The following is a 19,821-nucleotide window of genomic DNA, read 5'->3' as shown; positions in this document are numbered from 1 at the left end:
TTTATTTTTCAATAGACTCTCATTCACAGATAGTTACAGTATAATTCGTTATCTGTCTAATCCTCCAAAAGTCTTGAGATTCTTTGGGAACAACAAAGACGACGGTGACTCTCAGGTGTGATGTTGTTCCTCCTTTGTGTTGACACTTCACAGTTTCTCCTTCAAGTGACCGAGGAGGAGAACTGTCGACCATGTCAGTGAAATACAACACGAGGCCACACAGGAGCTTCTGGAAAGGTTTAATCTCACGTACTTCCACTGTTCTAACCAACAGGACGATGTCAGCTGCTAAATAACCTGTGACCCAACATGAGGATCGGACAGAGGAGGCGAGGAGCGACGCTCTGAGGACTCTGAGACGACGACGAGCTGGAGAAATGATGGAAACAGGAGAACGAGCATGAAGTTCTCCTTAAAATGTGAAGTGAAACAAAACCAAAGACTAAAGATGGCGTCTACATCTGCTCTAACACACACACACTTTCAAGAAAGCTTTCCACCAGAGCAACACCTCCTCAGCGGGCAGAGGAGTTGGACTCAAGTCTCGCTCGGATGATAATAATAATACTTATGCGTATACTCGTGATCTCTCTCTCTCTCTCACACACACACACACACACACACACACACACACACACACACACACACACACACACACACACACACACACACACACACACACACACACACACACACACACACACACACACACACACACACACACACACACACACTTTTTTTTTTTTTACATTTAGGGGGAAGAGACGTGTAAAAGACAGAACATCTAGCCCCCCCCCCCCATATGGGTAAAGGTACAATAAAAAAATAAATTATCACCTTGATAAACCAAAAAATAAAATATTCATATTTTCTCTCTCTCTCTCTCTCTAGTTCAAACTCCTGGGGCTGGAGTGCCTGTTCTCGTCCAGCAGGGGGCGGTGCGGCGCCACGGGCAGGCTGGACCGGCCTCTGGAGCTTGAGTGTGATTGGCTGACACTGACTAATGAAATCGACCAGATGTGTGACACTTGCAGGAGGATGATTTGTATTTTTTTTGTGTGTGTTTGTTTCGACACGTCAAATCATTTCTATTCGTCCCGTTTGAAATTTCTCTGTTTGTTGCACATCTGCCACGTGGTGATTTCATTTTTTTACACGTATAATTATAAAGAAATGTTTTCGTCACTGAATATTCCTGTCATCCCACCGGGTCACTATCTTTTTTTCCGCGACTTTCAACAAATTCCACGAATTCTGGACAACGTGTCTCTTTGAAACCTTCTGACGTCTCTGTTCTGTTAAATTATGAATATCTTCTGGTTTCTTTTCTCCTCTGTGACAGTGAACTGAATATCTTCGGAGTGTGGACAAAACATAACATCATCTTGAAGTTTTCGGGGAACACGATCTCCATTTTTCTCCATTTTATGGACCAAACAACTAATCTGATTGATCGATTATGAAAATAATCGTTAGTTGCAGCCCTACAGATTATTGTCGACTGCTTACAAGGTCGAGGGAGAAACTTTTAAGTGCCCCCTAACACCCCCACAGTAATAACACATGTGGATATAAACCATATACATGTGTGTCTATATATATAAAACTACATTTTACTACAACAAATCTGCTGTTTCATTTAAAAAAAAGCTCAGTAATTTCCCAAGTTAGCTGATGATCAGCAGTTCATAGCCAACGCCCCCCGGAACACCAGTAAACAGTACATTTGTAGAGGGACTATTTTCAGCAGTGGATTAATACGCACGAGTCAAATGTGTCGGTTGATGGTGATGAAGGACGAAGTCGTCCAATGTAACATTATGGCACAAAAGATAAATCAGGCCTTTTTTTTCATACATGAGACACATTTTTGGGTGTTTTCATGGGATTTGTTGACGAGATTTAAAAATAAAAAAAATTAAAAAGTAGAATATCGCTGGACCAGATTTGGGGAAACGGACACAGACACAATATCCCAGGGGAAGAATTTCACAGGACGAAGACGACTAGCGTTTTTGAATCAAGTCCCAAAAAACGCACTTATCGCGTTTTACAAACTATCTCTGTTCTCTCTTCTGAGCCGACTTCTTATGATGTCGCACTTTTTTCCCTGTGTGTGTGTATGTGTGTGTGTGTGTGTGGGGGGGGGGGGGACACGAGGAGACGCTGCCCTCTGCTCTGCCCAAGACAAAAAAAAAAACAGTTGCCATCCATTTTTGCCATCTATTGCTTTAACAGATGCTCGTGTGTGTGTGTGTGTGTGTGTGTGTGTGTGTGTGTGTGTGTGTGTGTGTGTGTGTGTGTGTGTGTGTGTGTGTGTGTGTGTGTGTGTGTGTGTGTGTGTGTGTGCTTTTTCAAGGTTAAATGCTAAAAGAGTCTGTTCACCTGGGTTTGGTTTCTGTAGAGAAAGAGCGATGTGACGAGTGGGGGGTCGAGGTGGGGTGAGGGGCTGCTGAGTGAGTCTGGGCTCTGGGGTGCAGCTGGTTGGTTGTTCTCTTCCACGGTGCCGCTCCACAGTCAACACTTTTTCTGTTGTTCGTCTATCTTTGTGAGGGCCAATTTGAGCTCCGGCCCCTCGGGAGCGGCGAGCCAGACTAACGCTCAAACGCGTCGCATCGCTGGTTGGACTCAGGATCGTTGGGGGAATCGGCTGCGACGTCATCCGTCGTCTCACGAAAGGGGGTCGAGTCCGGTGAAAGTTTAGGAGTTCGGCATTGATGTGGGAAAAGTTTCACATCAACGAGGGTCCTCACAAGTATAGACGTACAAGCACTCTGTGTGTGTGTGTGTGTGTGTGTGTGTGTGTGTGTGTGTGTGTGTGTGTGTGTGTGTGTGTGTGTGTGTGTGTGTGTGTGTGTGTGTGTGTGTGTGTGTGTGTGTGTGTGTGTGTGTGCGCGCGCGCGTGCGGTGTTCTGCTGTTCCAACTCATGCCCTTTGCTAAGGTAACTACTTGCTTGTAGAATGCCCATGTTTCCATGCCGACGTCCCGGTAGAACCCTGTTCCATATTTACACCTAAGGAGTCTCAACCTAAACGGACTCACGACAAGCAGTGTGTGCGTGAGTGTGAGTGTGTGTGTGTGTGTGTGTGTGTGTGTGTGTGTGTGTGTGTGTGTGTGTGTGCGTGTGTGTGCATGTGTGGAGCTACGGCAGGTTGCCGTCCCGCAGGCTCTCCAGGATCCGCACCAGGCTCTCCAGTCCGAACATGTAGCCCCGGTCCGGGCCGTCGTGCACCGCCGTGTCGCCACGGAAACCCTTAAAGGTGGAGTGGGCGAAGTCGATCATACGAACGTCCACGAGAGGGGGCTGCTTGGGCGGGGGAGCAGGGGGAGTGGGGAGGGAAACCAAACTGGGAGCAGAGGGGGAGGAGGAGGAGTCCGGATGGGGGTGAGCCGAGGGTGCGGCGGGGGCGACGGAGCGGCAGTCTGACGTGGTGGGCGGGGCCGCCTGCGGGGGAGGACGAGGGGCGGGGGAGGGCGGAGCTGTCGGTCCAGATCCCTGGGAAGACAGCGACCCTGGGGCTGGGTTCGGGCTAACGTCCGTTTTGCGGGGGGCGTCGGGGGCCGGAGTAGCGTGGGGCCCAGGTTCCGTGGTGGCCACGGGTGTCTTCTGTTGCCAGGCTGCAGGCTGCGCAGAGCCGGGGACAGAGGTGCCCTCGGATTCCTGCAGACACGATCAAACACAGCGTTGATCAGTTTGTCACTTTTAAACTGTCCGATCAGTTTTCATTTTAATTTACAGAGAATTCCTTTTTAATCACTGACGTATTATCACAATTTAAAGGGGCAGTAAGTGATTCTGGAGACAGTTTGTTTCTCTATGTTGTTGTTGTGATTTTTACTGCACTGGCCAGGCGGCGACCCGGGTCCTCCGCCCGCCACCACTTCTCTTATGGTGTTGACAAGTGATGTTTACAAACTGTGCTCGCAGTGCTGTGTGGTGCGGTCCGCACCATTTTGTTGTTTAGATTTTTTTCGATTTACAGAGCCAGGACTGAGCCGAAAACCCAGCTTTTTTTCCCGGCGCACACAAAAAAGCAAGAGCTGACAGATTAATCGGGAAAATGATCAACAGAATAATCAATAATTTAAATAGTCGACAGTTGCAGCCCTAAATAAAACGCAGCAGCCTCTTGCAGGCCGATGTATTTTGTCATTGTACAGTTACTGAAAACAGCGAGACTCATCTACAGTCGACAGGCTCTTCTGGAGCCCTGGAGAGGGAGAACGTACGCTGGACGAGCCCAACCCAAATGTATCTTGACTACTGAGCACCAGAGGAGCTTTTCAACTCACCTTTCCCTCATAGATGATGAGCAGCGAGGACGAGTAGAAGCGGTACGACGTCTGCCGCTCCAGCACCGCCTTCAGGCTGCGGAGCTTGCTCAGGATCGTCTCGAAGAGGTCCTGCCTCAGGCCCTTGCCATTGTGCATGTACTGGTAGAGCGCCTGGCGGAAACCCTCGATCGACAGGCCGCGGCCGTAGTACTTGTTCCTGCAGAGGTAGTGGCCGGTGTTCAGCTGGTACACCTGCGGAGACGGACGGAGAACGGAACCGCTCAAACGTTCACATATTAAGATGTCAAGTTATTTACCTCCCTGCACACAACACGCACACAGAGCGTCCGCTCAAACTACTTCCTGTTTCTGACCTTTCAACATAAGAGTATCCGGCAATTTATTGACCATCACAGTTTCTTTCTCGCGTGCCTCATATTGTCCCGTGTCACTTCTCGCGCGCGTGGGTTTTCCTGACAAGACGTACTTTGGAGACACTTCTCCCGGCGAAAGGTCGTGTAGTGTGTGAATCCCCCGTCAGGGATGAGTCACGTAGTGTGAACAGCACGACGACCGATAGCCTCGCGGTTACAAGACAGCACGTCGTGTTTTCCCAACGGTACGGAGATCCTACGACTTTGGGAAATCGCGTAGCGTGTCCGAGGCGTAAGCTGCACACGCGGTTAGAATTTCAAAATAGAATCAGGTCATAAAATGTTAAACTCCTCTATTTTCTATCTATCTTATCTATAGTGACAACATATGACTGTGATGCGTACGACGGTGCTAACCGCTTTACCTGCATGCCACACACTCTGACCCCCAGCGTCGCCGACGTGCTCTGTTCACATTTCTTCATCTGCCTGGCCGCCTTCTCCTCGGAGGCGTCGTCTCCGTGCTGCCTGGTGCCCATCTTCAGGTCCAGGATGCACGGGTAAGAGAAGTGGTGAACCACGTTCTCCAACAACAGGAACTCTGGTGAACGCGCTGCCGTCAAGGAGCTAACTTCTGTTATTTGACGACTTTATTTTGATAGATTTAGGAATAAAAAAATATTGTTTCCAGGATTCTGAGTGCACGGCAAGCCTCGTTGAATCTGCTTCGACTGGAAATACGTTGTGTTTGTTGCTTATTCATTTTCCCCGGCTGTTTCATTTCATGCAGCTGCTGCAGCGGCTTCACTTTGAAGCTGGAGATGAAAACACCACCTTTAACCTGAGAACCCCAGACAACTGGAACCCTCCCTTTGATTCCCACCTTCTTCCCCCACAGTCCCTCTCTCACGTTCACGTCCAGCGCCTCTTGCTCTCAGCACAGAGATGTTGCCAGTAATTATATAAAATCCACAGATAAATTCAGATGCGGTGACATGGAACTCGACTTATGCATAATATTGCCTCATTTAAAGGAGCAGTAAGCCCCCCCCCTGTTTTTCTCTATTCTTTTCTTAACATTGATATAATCTCATTCTTAGATTACACTGAATATTTTTTGTAATTTATTGATCAATACTACTATTATTATTATTAACATTGTATTATTATAATCTTTAGACGGTTATGAGCCTTTAAATGTACATTTATGTTTACATTTTAGGTAAAATAAATGTTTATTTTCTTAATTCAAATTCTATTTATGTGGTTGTATTTGTAAAAATCTTTTTCAATTCATAGCTATTTATGATATGGTTCATGGTTAAACTGAAATATCTTGAGTTATATTTCCTTGACATAAAGGTTTGATAACGACATCTTAGGAATCATTAACAGATTTAAATAAATAAATAAATATACACACATATATTGGCCAATGTATCGGTATCGGGAATCTCGAAATCTCTAATATCGATATCGGCATCGGCCCGACACACAAGTTTGTAAACACCTCAAGAGACGTGCTGGGTCAGACGCTACGACTCGTGGTTAGCGCGTCGGTCTCCCGTACCCGAGGCTACACTATGTAATATTTAAGTGATGTTAGGTCAAGTGCGACAGAAGGAATCTTCTGGTCCCAATCTCACGGTTACTTTTTGGAAAGCTCTGAAAATTGCTGACTGCTGCGGCGGCGGCGTGCAATGCGATTGGCGGAGGAAGGATACTGAAGAGTTTGCGGTCCTTGGACTCGGACCTCATGCGGCTCAGCTGCTGCTTGTGGCAGCGCAGACTCCAGGGGTTGTGGCTGATCTTCTCCGACGTCAGACCGCTGTTCCAGTCCAACATCTGGAAGGGCACGTCCGAGTGGATCTTTGGGTCGAGCCGGGGACTCTTCAGCTCCGCGAGACTGCAGGAGGTAGAGGAATTGGTTAAAAGGGGCAGTGTCAGAATTCATCCTCCGGGGAATTATGAAACAAAAGTTAATGCTAATTAGAGCTGCAACAGTTAATCGATTATTAATCGGATCAACTGTTTTTTTTAGGAAAAACAATAATAAAAAAAAAACAACCAAAAGTCAAGATTCTCTGATTTCAGCTTCTTAAATGTGAATATGTTCTGGTTTCTTTCCTCCTCTGTGACAGTGAACTTTATATCATTTTATGGACCAAACAACTAATCAATCAATCGACAGATCCATGAATAATGAAAATAATCGTGATTTGCAGCCCTTACTTATCGGAGTTGTCGGCTTCGTGCGACTCCCTCCGGTCGGGCCGCTCGTCCTTGTGTTCGGAGGAGGAGCGGTGGAGGCTGCGGCGGGAGTGTTTCCTCCTCGGCTGCTCCCGCTCGGGGGGGTCGCGCTCCTCGTGCTCGGCGGCTCCGCCCTCCATGCTGCTCTCCACGTAGGGGTAGGCCACCAGGTTGATGTAGCCGTCGCAGTCGACCTCGAAACACACCAGCACCACGCCTGACGGGACGCGGCGAGACACGAACGGTACGTTTAGAAATAATAAACAGACGTGTCTGTCAAATGACCAAACTGACAGTAGGTTCATGCTAATCTGCTCTGTGAGGTTCTTGTGTATTATCCACAGATTGTTAATATGTTAATACTTGAACAGATACATCATCACAGGTGGGTTTTTTGAGGTGCAGGAAAATGACACACACTGCTGCTTGTTAATCGGCAGAGAATAATAATTTTCAGGTATAGCTATAATCAGGTCTAGTTATGGTCAGGTCCATCCAGTGCAGGTCGGACTGTCCCCGTCTCAGATCAAGCCGGATCTTCTAAACGAACATCTTCGGTTCATGTCGGGGCCACAGAAGATCACGACTCACGGATGCTGCAGCTCATCAGAAATTCAGCAGCTTTTTTAAAATAGGATAACAATCCTCCGCAAAGTACCTGTTATCTCTCAGAATTCAATTCAAGATTCACTTACTGGTGTAAAAAGCTCTGCAGTGAATATCTGTTAGTTTACGCACCTAAACATCAAATCATTTTAAGAAGTAATGCAGCAACAACAAAAACACAAGTAGAGAACGGTCACAAACGATGAAGCGCGTAGAGTGCAGTGACCGGAGCAAAGATATGTTTTATGACTTTAGGAATTTAATATCTAATTTTTAAAAGGAAAAAAAAGATGAATGTTTCTTGTAGTGCTGTCCACTTGCATTATGACCAAATAATAATAAAAAAAAAACATTTTATGAAATTACCTTAAACTATCAGAATATATTAGCTTCAAGCTTGAAGCTTTAATGACAAGGATTTTATGCTCAGAACAAATAAATAAAAATCTAACCTTAAAAAATACACAGAGACAAACAATAACGACGAGACAAAATTACCTTAACTAGTCAGTATAAGTGTATAAACGCTCCCCTTGTTATTATATGTATAATTTCATATTGCAATAACTGTGTCCAGATGCATTAGGCGGCAAATCAAAGGAAAATCTGACGGCAGGAGTTTCTCCCAGGATGAATGTGAACATGATGATGTCACACCTCAAAGACTTCACAGTCAACAGACAACAACCCGTCTGAACACCTGAGGGAACGTGTCGGTGATGTCAGCGCTTTTCATTCAACCATCACCCAAAACACATCTTTTGGAATATGTGTTTCTGATCCCATTTGCATGTTTCGAGCGCGAAACCGAGGAGTCAAATATCCAACTGAGTCGGTTCCTGGAGAAAAACAACCCTGACGGGTTCAGAGAGTCGCGGCTGGGCAGCTGTCTGTCTGTGTGTGTGTGTCAGTCTGCTGTAATTAAATCAGCAGGACAATGGCAGTGGGGCAGAGATCCAGGGTTAAATATAGTTTCTCCTCATGATGCCGATGTTGTCAGGGGCGCTTGGGAGGGACAACACCAGCAGGTTGGACTGGTGAGGAAACAGACATGTAGGTAACTGCAGTTCACTGTACTGGGAATAGATCCACCAGGTCTCAATGTGTGGAAGACACTGTTTCCGTAAACCCATTTTTTTTTTTTTTGGGATGTGTATTTTGAAGTATCGCATTGGAAAAAGTTGATGGAAACCAGCGCACGAACGTTATGGATTTTTGGGGGCCGATATCGATATTCGGGAGTACAACATTTCCGACATACTGTAGATACATGGGCTGATACATATAATCTGTTCCTAAGATGTTGCAATTTTTTTTCTGCATTGTTTATTCTGTACAATAAAGATTTCATATCGGTAAACATAACGGCTCACATCGGCCGATATTATCTACCGACCTATAGAATCGGTCGGGCTCCACTGGAAACGGCAAAATTCAGGGGGGGGGGGGGGGGGATGAAAAAAATAGTCTTCCTATAATTTGCAAAAAGAGTTCATGGAAACAACTTTTCACAACCTAGTTCTGACGTGTAGTGAACGTTCAGCTCACATGACTGAGCAGTTGTTTCCGCTGTCGGAGTCTTTCCTCCGAGCTCTGGTTGCCTCCAACCCGTCGTCGTATCGCCCTCGCTGCCAAAACTAACTGAAGAGAAAGTGCGATGATAAGATGCTCAGTTGACAGTAACTCACGCAGACCTCTCTCCGTGTTTCCTCTCTCTGTTGCCGAGAGTACAGCATGTAGTATGGGCATGTTGCCCAGGCAACTGTTGTTTTGTTTTCAGTTTGCAACCTCTACTTGTTCTACTGTTGTATCACAGCCGTGTTATGGTCGGTAGCTTGTCGCGCCGTGTTCTGATGAAACTGCGCTCCAAAGCAGTTGATTGAATTTTTGAAAAGTAATTTAGATGGAAACACAGAGCGAAGATGTTTAAAATATTGTTTTCTCCATCAATTCAAAAAGAGAGTAAAATGAAAATATTATTTTGTTGATGATCAGTACCTAGGGCATCACTTAATGTTATTAGTCATTATCTCCTCTCTCACATCATACGCCAAAATATTATATAGGCTGCATACATGTAGGAGAGAAGCGCGCGCGTGTGCGCGTGTGTGCGTGTGTGTGCGCGTGTGTGTGTGTGTGTGTGTGCGCGCGCGCTCTGGATGTTAAAGAGTGTTTGGGTCTGTAACTACAGCAAAAGCAAGGAGAGACAGCTACAGCATGTGCCTGGTGACGAAGAGCAGAGCAGCTAAACCACTTTACTTCCATTAAACATCCGTACTTCTTTCCCTCTCTCCAGTCCGTCTGGCATTTAGAGCTATGTTTGAATCACCAGGTGGAGTTCGGCTGAAAGCGACAAAAAGCTCAAGACCGCAGATGAGGCAAAAACTGACAATCTACTATTATATCACAGCACTAATATCAGATTGTGATTAATTTAGTGTGTCTCTGCACAATGTGAGCCATGTGTATTGGACAGCAGCAGGAGTATAAATAAAACTTTTCACAATAAAGTAATGTATAGATGGCTGAGACGTCCTGCTGCTGTCTCTTCAAGTGGTGGCAGGACAAATGCAAACTTGACAAAACCAACTTAAGAACAAGCCTAAATGGAGAAAAAACCAACGAGCCCATCTGATGAGAGGGCGGAGGGAGTAAATCAGACGAGAAGCCTTGGGAGGGGTTGATTAAGGAAGTTAAAATCCAGCGAGCCAGATGAATTCTGGGAGCTCATTTCGTTTGCTCTGTCAGACTCGCAGTGGGGATCCCCTCCATTGGAAAGGGATTTCCTTCTCGCCGGTCCAATCACAACCGCTTATCTGATAATGGGCGGGGTTTATACCGTGACAAGGCGAGAAGCCACTTTTGTAAACAACCAAGATGGCTGCCGCTGAGGAACGAGCATTTGACTAAACGTACCCGATATTTTCAAATTCCTGGTTCACAGACGTTGTGGAGTCATCATCACAGACATCAAATCATGTCCTCTCTGCTCTCGTCTGTTGACATTTTCACGTTGCTCAACAGACGTCAGGTGACGTTTCTCTCACTGGTTGTAGGTCTGTCCAATTGCGTCCGAAGGCATTTTTTGGTCTGCATCCGATGAGAACGAAATCAAAATGAACCCAAAAGGTCCAAGACTAATACGCATGGCTACGCCAGGCTTACGGCTCCACTGACACAATAACGACAGTGAGATTGTACTGACCTTTGTACTCCGGAGAGAACTCCTTCATCTCTGGAGGCAGAGACTCGTAGAACCGCTGCTCTCGGCTGATCAGAGGTTTACACACCGTGTGGTCATCGTAACGCATCATGCTGGTGTGACCCCCCACCTACAAACACACGCACACAGACAACAGGTAAGTGACGATAACATCAACATGGAGCGCTCTCTTCTTTATTAAAACTCTTCTATAACACACTCGCCTGGTGTATGAAGGGCTCCAGTGGAACGCCGCCTCCTCCTCGTGGTCGAAGTGAAGCCCCTCCCCCCTGCCCCGCCCCCTGTAGCTTGTTGTCCATGTTGTTGGTGTGCGGGAGGCACATGGCTCCTGGCGAACGCACTGCACCTCCTCCTGCAGAGAAGAGGAAACATTTTACAAAGTATGTTTTGGTTCTAAGAAATTGCAGTGTTGTTTTCTTTCTTTGGTTTTAATAACCAGTCAAAGCACTGGTCTTACCCGGGGCATGGGCTCTGTTGTGCAGTGACGGGGAAGGGGGGGCACAGGGCACCACGGGCTGCTGGGAGCGCACGCCGGCCCCGGGGGGTGGCGGCGCCAGACCGAAAAACCACCTTGTGAAGCCTCCAATCAGAGTGCTCCAATCCACCGCCGGCAGCACAGAGACCCAGTCAGGACAGGGGGCTGGGGAGGCAGAGTCGGGGGCGATGGTGGGCGGCAGCAGTCAGTTAGCCAGGGTCACCACTTCCTGCACAGAGAGAGAGGAGGAACAAATTGTTTGATGTGTATTAAAAACTGCGCATCGACTTCTTTTTTTGGGGAGGCCCACCGAAAAGGAAATGTGCCAAAATTATGAGCGGAAACATTCTCATTTACAACAGTTCTAATGAAACCGATTGTAAACAAGGCGGCTTCCTGTCGCTCCATAAAAATCCCCCCCCCCCCCACACACACACACAGGATTTATTCTTCTTCAATAAACAGTCCGACAAAAAAACACATTTAAACAAATGCAGGATGAAATCAAAGCCAAACTGTTACCGAGTACCATCTAATATAAAAAAAAAAACGCAATTATAACCTGATTAGCATTTGAAATACAAAACCAACAACACCGGAGACGACAACAATAGAGAACAACGGCAGATTTTATAAAAAAATTACCACATCAAACAGTTAAAGACCCAGCAGAGCGTATTTCTAAAAACCAAGTTGATTTTTATGTGACGTAAATCACTGAATACACACAGGAGATGATGGTCTGGTGTCATCTTCCCAGTAAGTTGACTGGAATGTTCCTGAAAATAATACAATGTGATTGATTTGTATTAATGAGAGACATTGTTATAATGGGATTTTGGGGACGATCTGCATGAAAATCGGGTTTTAAAAGCTCCAGAGAGCTGCGCTACTGCTCGAGTATTATGTGCACCGCAGTATACAGCCCAAAAGTATGTGGACACCCATCACCCTTTCATTTTTGTTTGTGGTAATTTCTTGTCCCACATTCCTTAAAAATGACTCATCGCTATCTGAAGACATTAGGGAGCAGGGAAGAGGAGAGGGAACAAAAGATGAAGAAGATGATTGGAGGAGAGAAGCAGGCCCACTGTGGATGTCACGATCGTGTGTGTGTGTGTGTGTGTGTGTGTGTGTGTGTGTGTGTGTGTGTGTGTGTGTGTGTGTGTGTGTGTGTGGGTTTCATCTGGTGAATGTCAAGACTGCAGAGAGGCACGATGTTCGCTCATGATATCAAGATGTGAGCTCAAAATAAAGAGGCTCCGTATATACGACGGTTCAGACACGCTGAACCTTTTGTGAAACGTAACCTTTCTATATTTCCCTCCAGAGAACGACCTCGGCCTTGGTTTTTTTCTTCTTTTTTTAAGATGCAAACAGCAGAATCTTTTATTTTAATGTCAGATCAGCAGAGAAAACTAAGAAAATCACATGTATGATCCAACGTTGTGTCCTTTATATAAAAGGTTTGGATTAGAGCGACAGTTATTAAAATAGTTATTTCAGTCATATAACAATAAAACAGGGATGGATTACTGTACATGCTGGTTTGGTGACAGTACAACAAAAAAACAACACCTTGTTGTTCACCACCAGGATAAAAACGTTGGTCATGAACACTGTCCACATGTGTTTAGCGTCAAGCATCAATTCCAAGTAAATTAGCAGCAGCAGCGGACCACATGAAGGCTTTTTCATTGCGACTTCATCTCTGAGGTCAGCAACCGACCGCTCGTTCAGTACAATCTCAATCTGAGCTGCAGGCACCAGACGCCCGCAGGAAAACCATCCCCTGAAACCTTCTAACATGTCATCAGACAACATGTCATCAAGGTAAGAAATACCTTCAACTACACGTCGCCTGTTTCTGGAAAAAACACTGGACCCACATCACAGGCCCAGGTCACTCACGACGGCTCGCGGCACGGTGCATATGTCTAATCCCAAGTTATGATCCAAGACACACACACACACACACACACACACACACACACACACACACACACACACACACACACACACACACACACACACACACACACACACACACACACACACACACACACACACACACACACACACACACACACACACACACACACACACACACACACACACACACACACACACACACACACACAGAGGCTCAACTGTGTTTCCCACCAGCACTGAATTCTAAAGTTAGCATCCAACAGTAAACATCAGGCCACATCTGTTCAGTTCTGGGATCAGTGAAATCACCGTGGTGACCCATGACCTTCAACATCCCTGCTCTGCACAAATCACACACACGCATGCACGCACACCTGTGACCTTCTCAGCTCCAATCAAATTATTAAATATATTCTTCTTTTTTTTTAGAAACTATTCCCAAAATATTTACACCAATTGCATGTTTTATCCCATAAATCAGATTGTACGCAGTGAAAGGATTTCCAGCACCGTCACAGACTTCACTCAGTAGAAGTTAAATCAGTTGCAGTTGTAAGTTGCAATCAGACACAGAGACTGTGTATAAAAATGGACGTGTCTGAAGCCTGTATTCTCTAGAATGAACAGCGGAGGGCGACTCCACTGGTTGTTCCTATAGAAATCTATGAGAAAATTACTTCTCACTTGATTTATAACGTCAGTAAGAGTTTATGGTTCAGTCTCTAGTTTCAAGTCTTCTTCAATACAACATGATGACATTCTTTTTGAAAATTGTCCCCCTCGTTTAGAGTCAAACAGACGATGGAGCACCGTAGCGTGGATACAGCGCGATTGACAGCTGGTACCGTCCAATCGGATCACGGCTGCAGGCCACAACTCCAATTAGACGTCTGGTTGCAAAAAACAACAACAACAACATGGCGCTGCTCGAAATGCCCCTCTCTTTTTTCGGAGGCCTGGTCCCTGTGAGCACATCTATATGTGTGGTCGGCGGCGGCGACTCCTGGCACACAGACAACAGGTGTGTGTGTGTGTGTGTGTGTGTGTGTGTGTGTGTGTGTGTGTGTGTGTGTGTGTAGGAGGCAGCGTCCTGTATATGCAGTGTGATGCAGAGGGCTGAATATAGGCTGGTGGTGGAGGGCAACGTCAAGGACAACTTGCTTCTCCCTCCTCCTCCTCCTGTTTTCTTCATCCCTCTCTCCCCAAATCCCCTCACCTCCCTCCCTCCCCCCCTTTTTCTCTCCTCCCGTCGTTCAACCCTCATTTCTCATCCAACTCGGCAATACTTCAAGAATCACTCGAGAATAATCATTCGTAACGTCGATTAAAATATGATTGGCTATATATTTTATGATAAGTCTGTCTTTCTGTATTAAAAAAAAAACGTTGCAGTAATATCCGATGTCTCGTCATCGGTTGTTTAAAAAATGTGTGTGCGTGTTTCCATCTATGGCTTCACTGCTTTATGTCAATCAGGATGTTTCTGTTATGTCTGTCGACTGTCATGTCGTCTCTACGCCTGAAATTAACAATTATTTTCATTTTCCATGAATCTGCTGATTATTTTCTTGATCTGCTGATTAATCACAGAAGAAACAGTAAAAACAACAAAAACAACAAGCGGTGCGACAGTTAATCGATTAGTTATTGACTACTAAATTAATCGCCAAATATTTTGATAATCCGTGATTAATTGGTTCAAGTAGTTTTAATGGGGGAAAAAAAGGTCAAAATTCTGATTTCAGCTTCTTAAATAAGATTATTTTCTGGTTTCTTTGCTCCTCTGTGACAAAAAACTGAATATCTTTGGTGTGTGGACAAAACAAAACATCATCTTGGTGTTTTGGGGAAACATGATGGACATTTTTCAGCATTTTATGGACCAAACAAGTTATCGATTAATTCGAGATTATGAAAATAATCGTAAGTTGCAGCCCTAAAAACAACAACTTCCTTGAGCCCAAAGTAATATCTTCATGATACTTGCAAAAGAAAAGCTGAAAAAAAACAGAGGAGGCAGAGCAGGAGAAAGTTCACCGTCGAAACAAACTAACACAATCTCCAATCTGCCCCCTCTGCGTTCTGCCAGGTGAGATGAATGACCCGAGCGTCCAGCCAATCAGTTTAGAGGATCTGTGTGCGCATTGCCTACGCCATCATCAGCGTTCACCGGGACAAAGCTGTGTGCTCGCTGCAGCTCTACGATGCGGACGGGACTGATTAAGATGCTATTTCTGACGCGTGCACGTGTGTGTGTGTGTGTGTGAGGAAATCCTGCTGTCCTTTAAGTGAGGAGACAGAGCCAATCAAGGACTTCCAGGAATATCGAAGCGTAGAAGTTTGTAGTTTGGCAGCAAGTTGCTGTTTGGTTCTGTGTTGAATTTTTGAGGCTTTGAGTTATAGAAATATCTTTTTTTCCTGGACCAACGCTTGGGCTACAAAAGGAGGTTGGGTCACGTGACAAACACCAGGAGACTTGTCTTTGTCTCTGTCTTCTCGAGACACAAACCACAAAACTAAAGACACGTCAAGACATTTTCTTTTCATGTCCAAACTCTTCCTCCCCGTGTTTCCTGGTCACTCCTGTCAAAAGCATTTCAATAAAGACAATAATGGCAAAAAAAGAGAAGAAAAAACAAAAACATCACAGAACTCTGCTCCAAAGTTTTTCATATAATAAATCTGCGCCTTGTTTGTTCAATCAAATATTTAAAACGACTGAGAGATTTCTCAAAGCCTATAAAATTAATGTTTCGAACTTTTCACTGAGTCTCACCACCGGAACCCAAAAGATGTAAAACTGCATCAAAGAGAGAGAATAAACAGTAAATGTTCCCGTGTGAGTGAGAGTTGACTGAATGTGCTTACACCTGCATTGGAAATCATCTGAGCTAATCAGATTATAATCTGTCAGAGGTCAAACACGGTCAACACAGACGTCTCTCTGCTCTCGTCTGTCGACATTTGTCACGTCGCTCGACAGACGTCACATGATCCGTAGCTCTCGCTAGTTGTAGGTCTGTCCAATTGCGTCCGGAAGCATTTTGGTCTGCGTCCCTTGGTGACAATTTGGAAATTTTAACTTCTTGAGCCATTTTCAGTCATTGTTTTGTTTCCTTTTTTCCCCCTAGTGTCTTGATACATGCCAAAATTTTACACGCATCATCATCATCATCATCATCATCATCATGATGTCGTCACTGGGCGTCTAGCGTGTACATGCTGAATTGCTGCATTAGTGAAGCGTAGCATAACCGTAGTGTGAAATAAGGGCCGGAGGTCTTGTCTGCCGACACGTGATGTTGTCACAAGTTTCAAGAAAAGGATCCACGTGACATTTAGGGAAAGACAAAGAGTCACGTTTAGGGATTAATAGATGACAGTGTGTATGAGGAGGTAACGTAGGAAAAGAAGGTAAAATGGTGCAACGTTGACACCATCGTTTCCCAGAGCTCAGGGTGATGTCTGCAAATAGACATTCAGGGATATTCAGTTCACCCTGGTGTAATTCTGATAAAAGGATCACATCTACACATTAACATCAAGAAATTAAATTTTTAGCTTCTTTGGCTTGAGGAGTGATGACTGGTGAATCAACTTATTGATTTATTGACTGATAGTTGCGGCTCTACAAAGGAGATACCTAAGAGCAGTGGGGGAGAGTAAATGGCTTTGGAGAAAAAAGACAAGTGAGGCAATTCAGCAAAGTATGAGTTAACGATCGAGACAAGGAAGCAGAAGAAGGAAGGAAGGAAGGAAATGGTGGAGGATGAGAGATCCGGCTCTTTCTCTGTGTGATGCAGATGCAGCCCTGTGGGAGACAAACCCCGAACACATCTGTCAGTCTCAAGAATCACAAACTGCGACTGGGAAAACACGAAAACACACACACAGATGCTGCTAATGTTCCCAAACAGAACAGCAGCTGGCCAGCGACACGCGCACGCTCGCACACACACAGGAGAAGAACAGTTTGTCGTATCAACAGTCCTCTGGGTGAGACAACCGCTCGGATCAGTCAAAACAACCACCGGGACCACACACGTGAAAAAAAAAACCATCTGGGCTCCGCTCGCACCACACAACCCTGAGACTCTGGAGTTACCACGGCAACCACAACTCACAACATGCCAGTCAGCTGATAAAGACTGTTTTGCGTCAATGGCCGCATAACATATAGTTTAGAAGTTTTCCGTTCAAGCCGTCGCATTGGGATGAAAAGTTTTCTAGTATTTTCCACCCAACTTATAATAATGTAGTTTGAAAAACATGTAGAAACATTTGCCGATATCATAGGAGAATTAAAGCCCCAACAATTGTTTTCAGAATCGATTAATCTGCAGATTAGTTTCCTCAATCAATCAGCAATTCTTCTGTCTGAAAAAAAAACAAACCGGTGATGTCTTCAAAAGTCTTGTTCTGTCCGACCAACAGTCCAAAACGTTTAAGAAAAGACATGAAACATTAAATCTGCTTATTTGAGAAGCTGGAACCTGGAAATGCTTGGATAGTTTTACTTGGAAAAAATGACACTTATGAAAAAAAAAGAGTAGTTGAGTTCTAAGTTTTAAAAAAAATTGGTCTGATTCAATCCCACTGCAAACTACAACCTCAGTTATAAACGTACAGTTAAAACATATGTTTGGATCGCTTTAAATTTTACAGATGTACCTAATAAAGAGTGTAAACTGTCGTCTAAAGCGTCTGTGGAAGGAAACTGACTTTCTGCTGCTGATGAAGAGAAACTGTGGAAAACGTCTGTGTGACCACAAGAGAGAATAAAAAATGATTGTGGGTTAATTTTTAACATGCAGACAGAAGAAGTGTTTTTTTTTTATTATCAAAAAGCGGATTCCTGCGAGTCATTCCTTCACGGTAGGAAAACATTCCATTTGTACCGTCGTCCGATTTCTTCAATAAAGACATCGAGTCACTGCACGTGACTCTGGGCTGCAATGACAACTAACGGTAAAAGTACGGTTGTCATTAATTTCTGGTTACTAGTTACTATTTGTTAGAAGCTGTGATTTATAAACAGCCTGGAGAACTGCTCGTCACATAGTCCAGACTGACACGGTGTGAATGTCGTCTTATGTTGGGATCCTGTAGGATTTTTAGGGACCAAAAAGCCGAGTTCAAGCCCGGAGACAGACCCAAGAACCAGGGTTCAATAATCGACACTGACCCGTTCATACCGAAAGGCTTGTGCAAGATTTTCGGAGGTCCTTTGCTCTACGAAGAACGGCGCCAGCAGAAGCAGATGCGCTCCAGATGTTGGTCGGCTGCCATAAAGAAAAGGCCAAAATAATCATACATCAGAAGTTTGTCACATTATTATCCTTATTTTTCTGGCGACAGAATATGATGATTTCATTCGCAGCAAACGCCGAGCCCAGCTGACGTCTGTTTACATTCTGCGAAAGAGAACGCAGGAGAAAAACGGTGGAGGGTTTGGAGGCCAACTAAATCTCCACAATAAAGATATATGATTAGTAACAAATTTACCTCAGATTATTACTCTTCAAGAGTGAACACTAAACTAAATACTGGCGCGGCCATTGAAGAGTGTGTCACACTGTGAGGTTTACAGAAGAGGAAACCAGTAAACGTGATTGTGTCACTTTTGACACAAAAATATTAGTTAACATTACGTCCTAACAAATGCAGGAGATCCTCATGAATATTAAGTTGGAACTAACTTTTTTCCGACAACATCGGCCTCAGATTTGTCGGTCAGTTTCACGTCTTAAGAGATGTGTTGGCCTGCTCACAAAAAAAAACAAAGGTTTGCTCAGTCGATAATAAGAAAGTTTCACGACTTGTCCATTTGCACAGCTGATTTCGAAAGACTCACAATAAACCCCGGGTTCCACTCCACATCCGGTGGTGGTTTCCTGCCATATTTTCTCTCATCGTGATGAATAATGTTTCACGTTTGGCTGGAAGAAGGGGCTGGTGAGGAGGTGGGGAGGGGAGTCTGTAGCTGTGGGTTGCATTTTCAAACGTGTTTTATCTGCTGAAAATATTGTTCACTTGAAAATGTTCTATCCTAACAGTAAGAATTATAGCTTTATCTTGCATGTGGTATTGAACTACAGCACCGGAGGACAACAAGTGGCATCTGAGCATTGACCACCATAAACAATCTCCACAGACACACACACACACCACCGCTGCACTCGGTGTGTCAGCGTAACTGTCGCCACATTCTCATGAAGGTATGTTTTTCCTCAGTGGCCAGCTCTGACACATGCTTACGAAGGTGTCAGTAACTTTCCACAAAAGGGAAAAAAACAAAAAAAACTGCAGGTTGACAGCAAACACTGCCGACATCTGACGTCCAATTTGAATCATTTCAAACAACATGGGACAACATTTTTCTGCTTAAAGGGGCAGTCAGCGATTTTAGAGAAAGATTGTTTTGTTGATGTTTTCACCGCGCTGGTCGGGGCTCGAACCCGCAGCCTCGGTTAAAACATTTAAACCACACTCAATGCCATTATATTTAAAAGAGAATTTGTGACTTGCAGGCAGTTTTTGAAACGTGAACGTTTTATTTGATTTAACCTAATAGAGTTATTTCACTCCAACAGTCAGCATCTCTCTGCAATTGGGAAGATTTGAACCAACTCCTGCGAAGGCAACTGAAAACAACAGAACAATTTCATGTGAAGAGATTTGAGGG

General features: G+C 44.8%; 2 protein-coding genes across 5 annotated transcripts in view; one reads left to right on the top strand and one right to left on the bottom strand.

Annotated features, from left to right (window-relative positions):
- LOC118308749 (NACHT, LRR and PYD domains-containing protein 12-like) overlaps positions 1-19,821 on the top strand; it is a 988,189-nt gene that overhangs the window by 56,996 nt on the left and 911,372 nt on the right. The window lies entirely within an intron of this gene.
- The window catches only part of ip6k1 (inositol hexakisphosphate kinase 1), a 22,541-nt gene continuing 2,947 nt past the window's right edge, over positions 228-19,821 (bottom strand). The window contains exons 2-10 of one of the 3 annotated variants that reach the window (XR_007030819.1): positions 11,187-11,433; positions 10,933-11,081; positions 10,712-10,838; positions 6,883-7,117; positions 6,375-6,556; positions 5,076-5,251; positions 4,295-4,528; positions 3,071-3,662; positions 228-2,893 (exon numbers count right to left, since the gene is read on the bottom strand). Coding sequence is in view for 1 of the 3 variants with exons in the window: in XM_047332447.1 (XP_047188403.1) it covers positions 3,144-3,662; positions 4,295-4,528; positions 5,076-5,251; positions 6,375-6,556; positions 6,883-7,117; positions 10,712-10,838; positions 10,933-11,052 (1,593 nt within the window). In the remaining 2 variants the exon portion in view is untranslated. Of the gene's footprint in view, positions 3,663-4,294; positions 4,529-5,075; positions 5,252-6,374; positions 6,557-6,882; positions 7,118-10,711; positions 10,839-10,932; positions 11,082-11,186; positions 11,434-19,821 lie in introns of all 3 variants that reach the window. The other 2 variants (XR_007030820.1, XM_047332447.1) reach the window with 2 other exon arrangements.

The sequence above is a fragment of the Scophthalmus maximus genome, chromosome 6 (genome assembly GCF_022379125.1).
Source record: "Scophthalmus maximus strain ysfricsl-2021 chromosome 6, ASM2237912v1, whole genome shotgun sequence".
Lineage (NCBI taxonomy): Eukaryota > Metazoa > Chordata > Actinopteri > Pleuronectiformes > Scophthalmidae > Scophthalmus > Scophthalmus maximus.
This window is presented reverse-complemented; position numbering and strand designations above follow the sequence as displayed.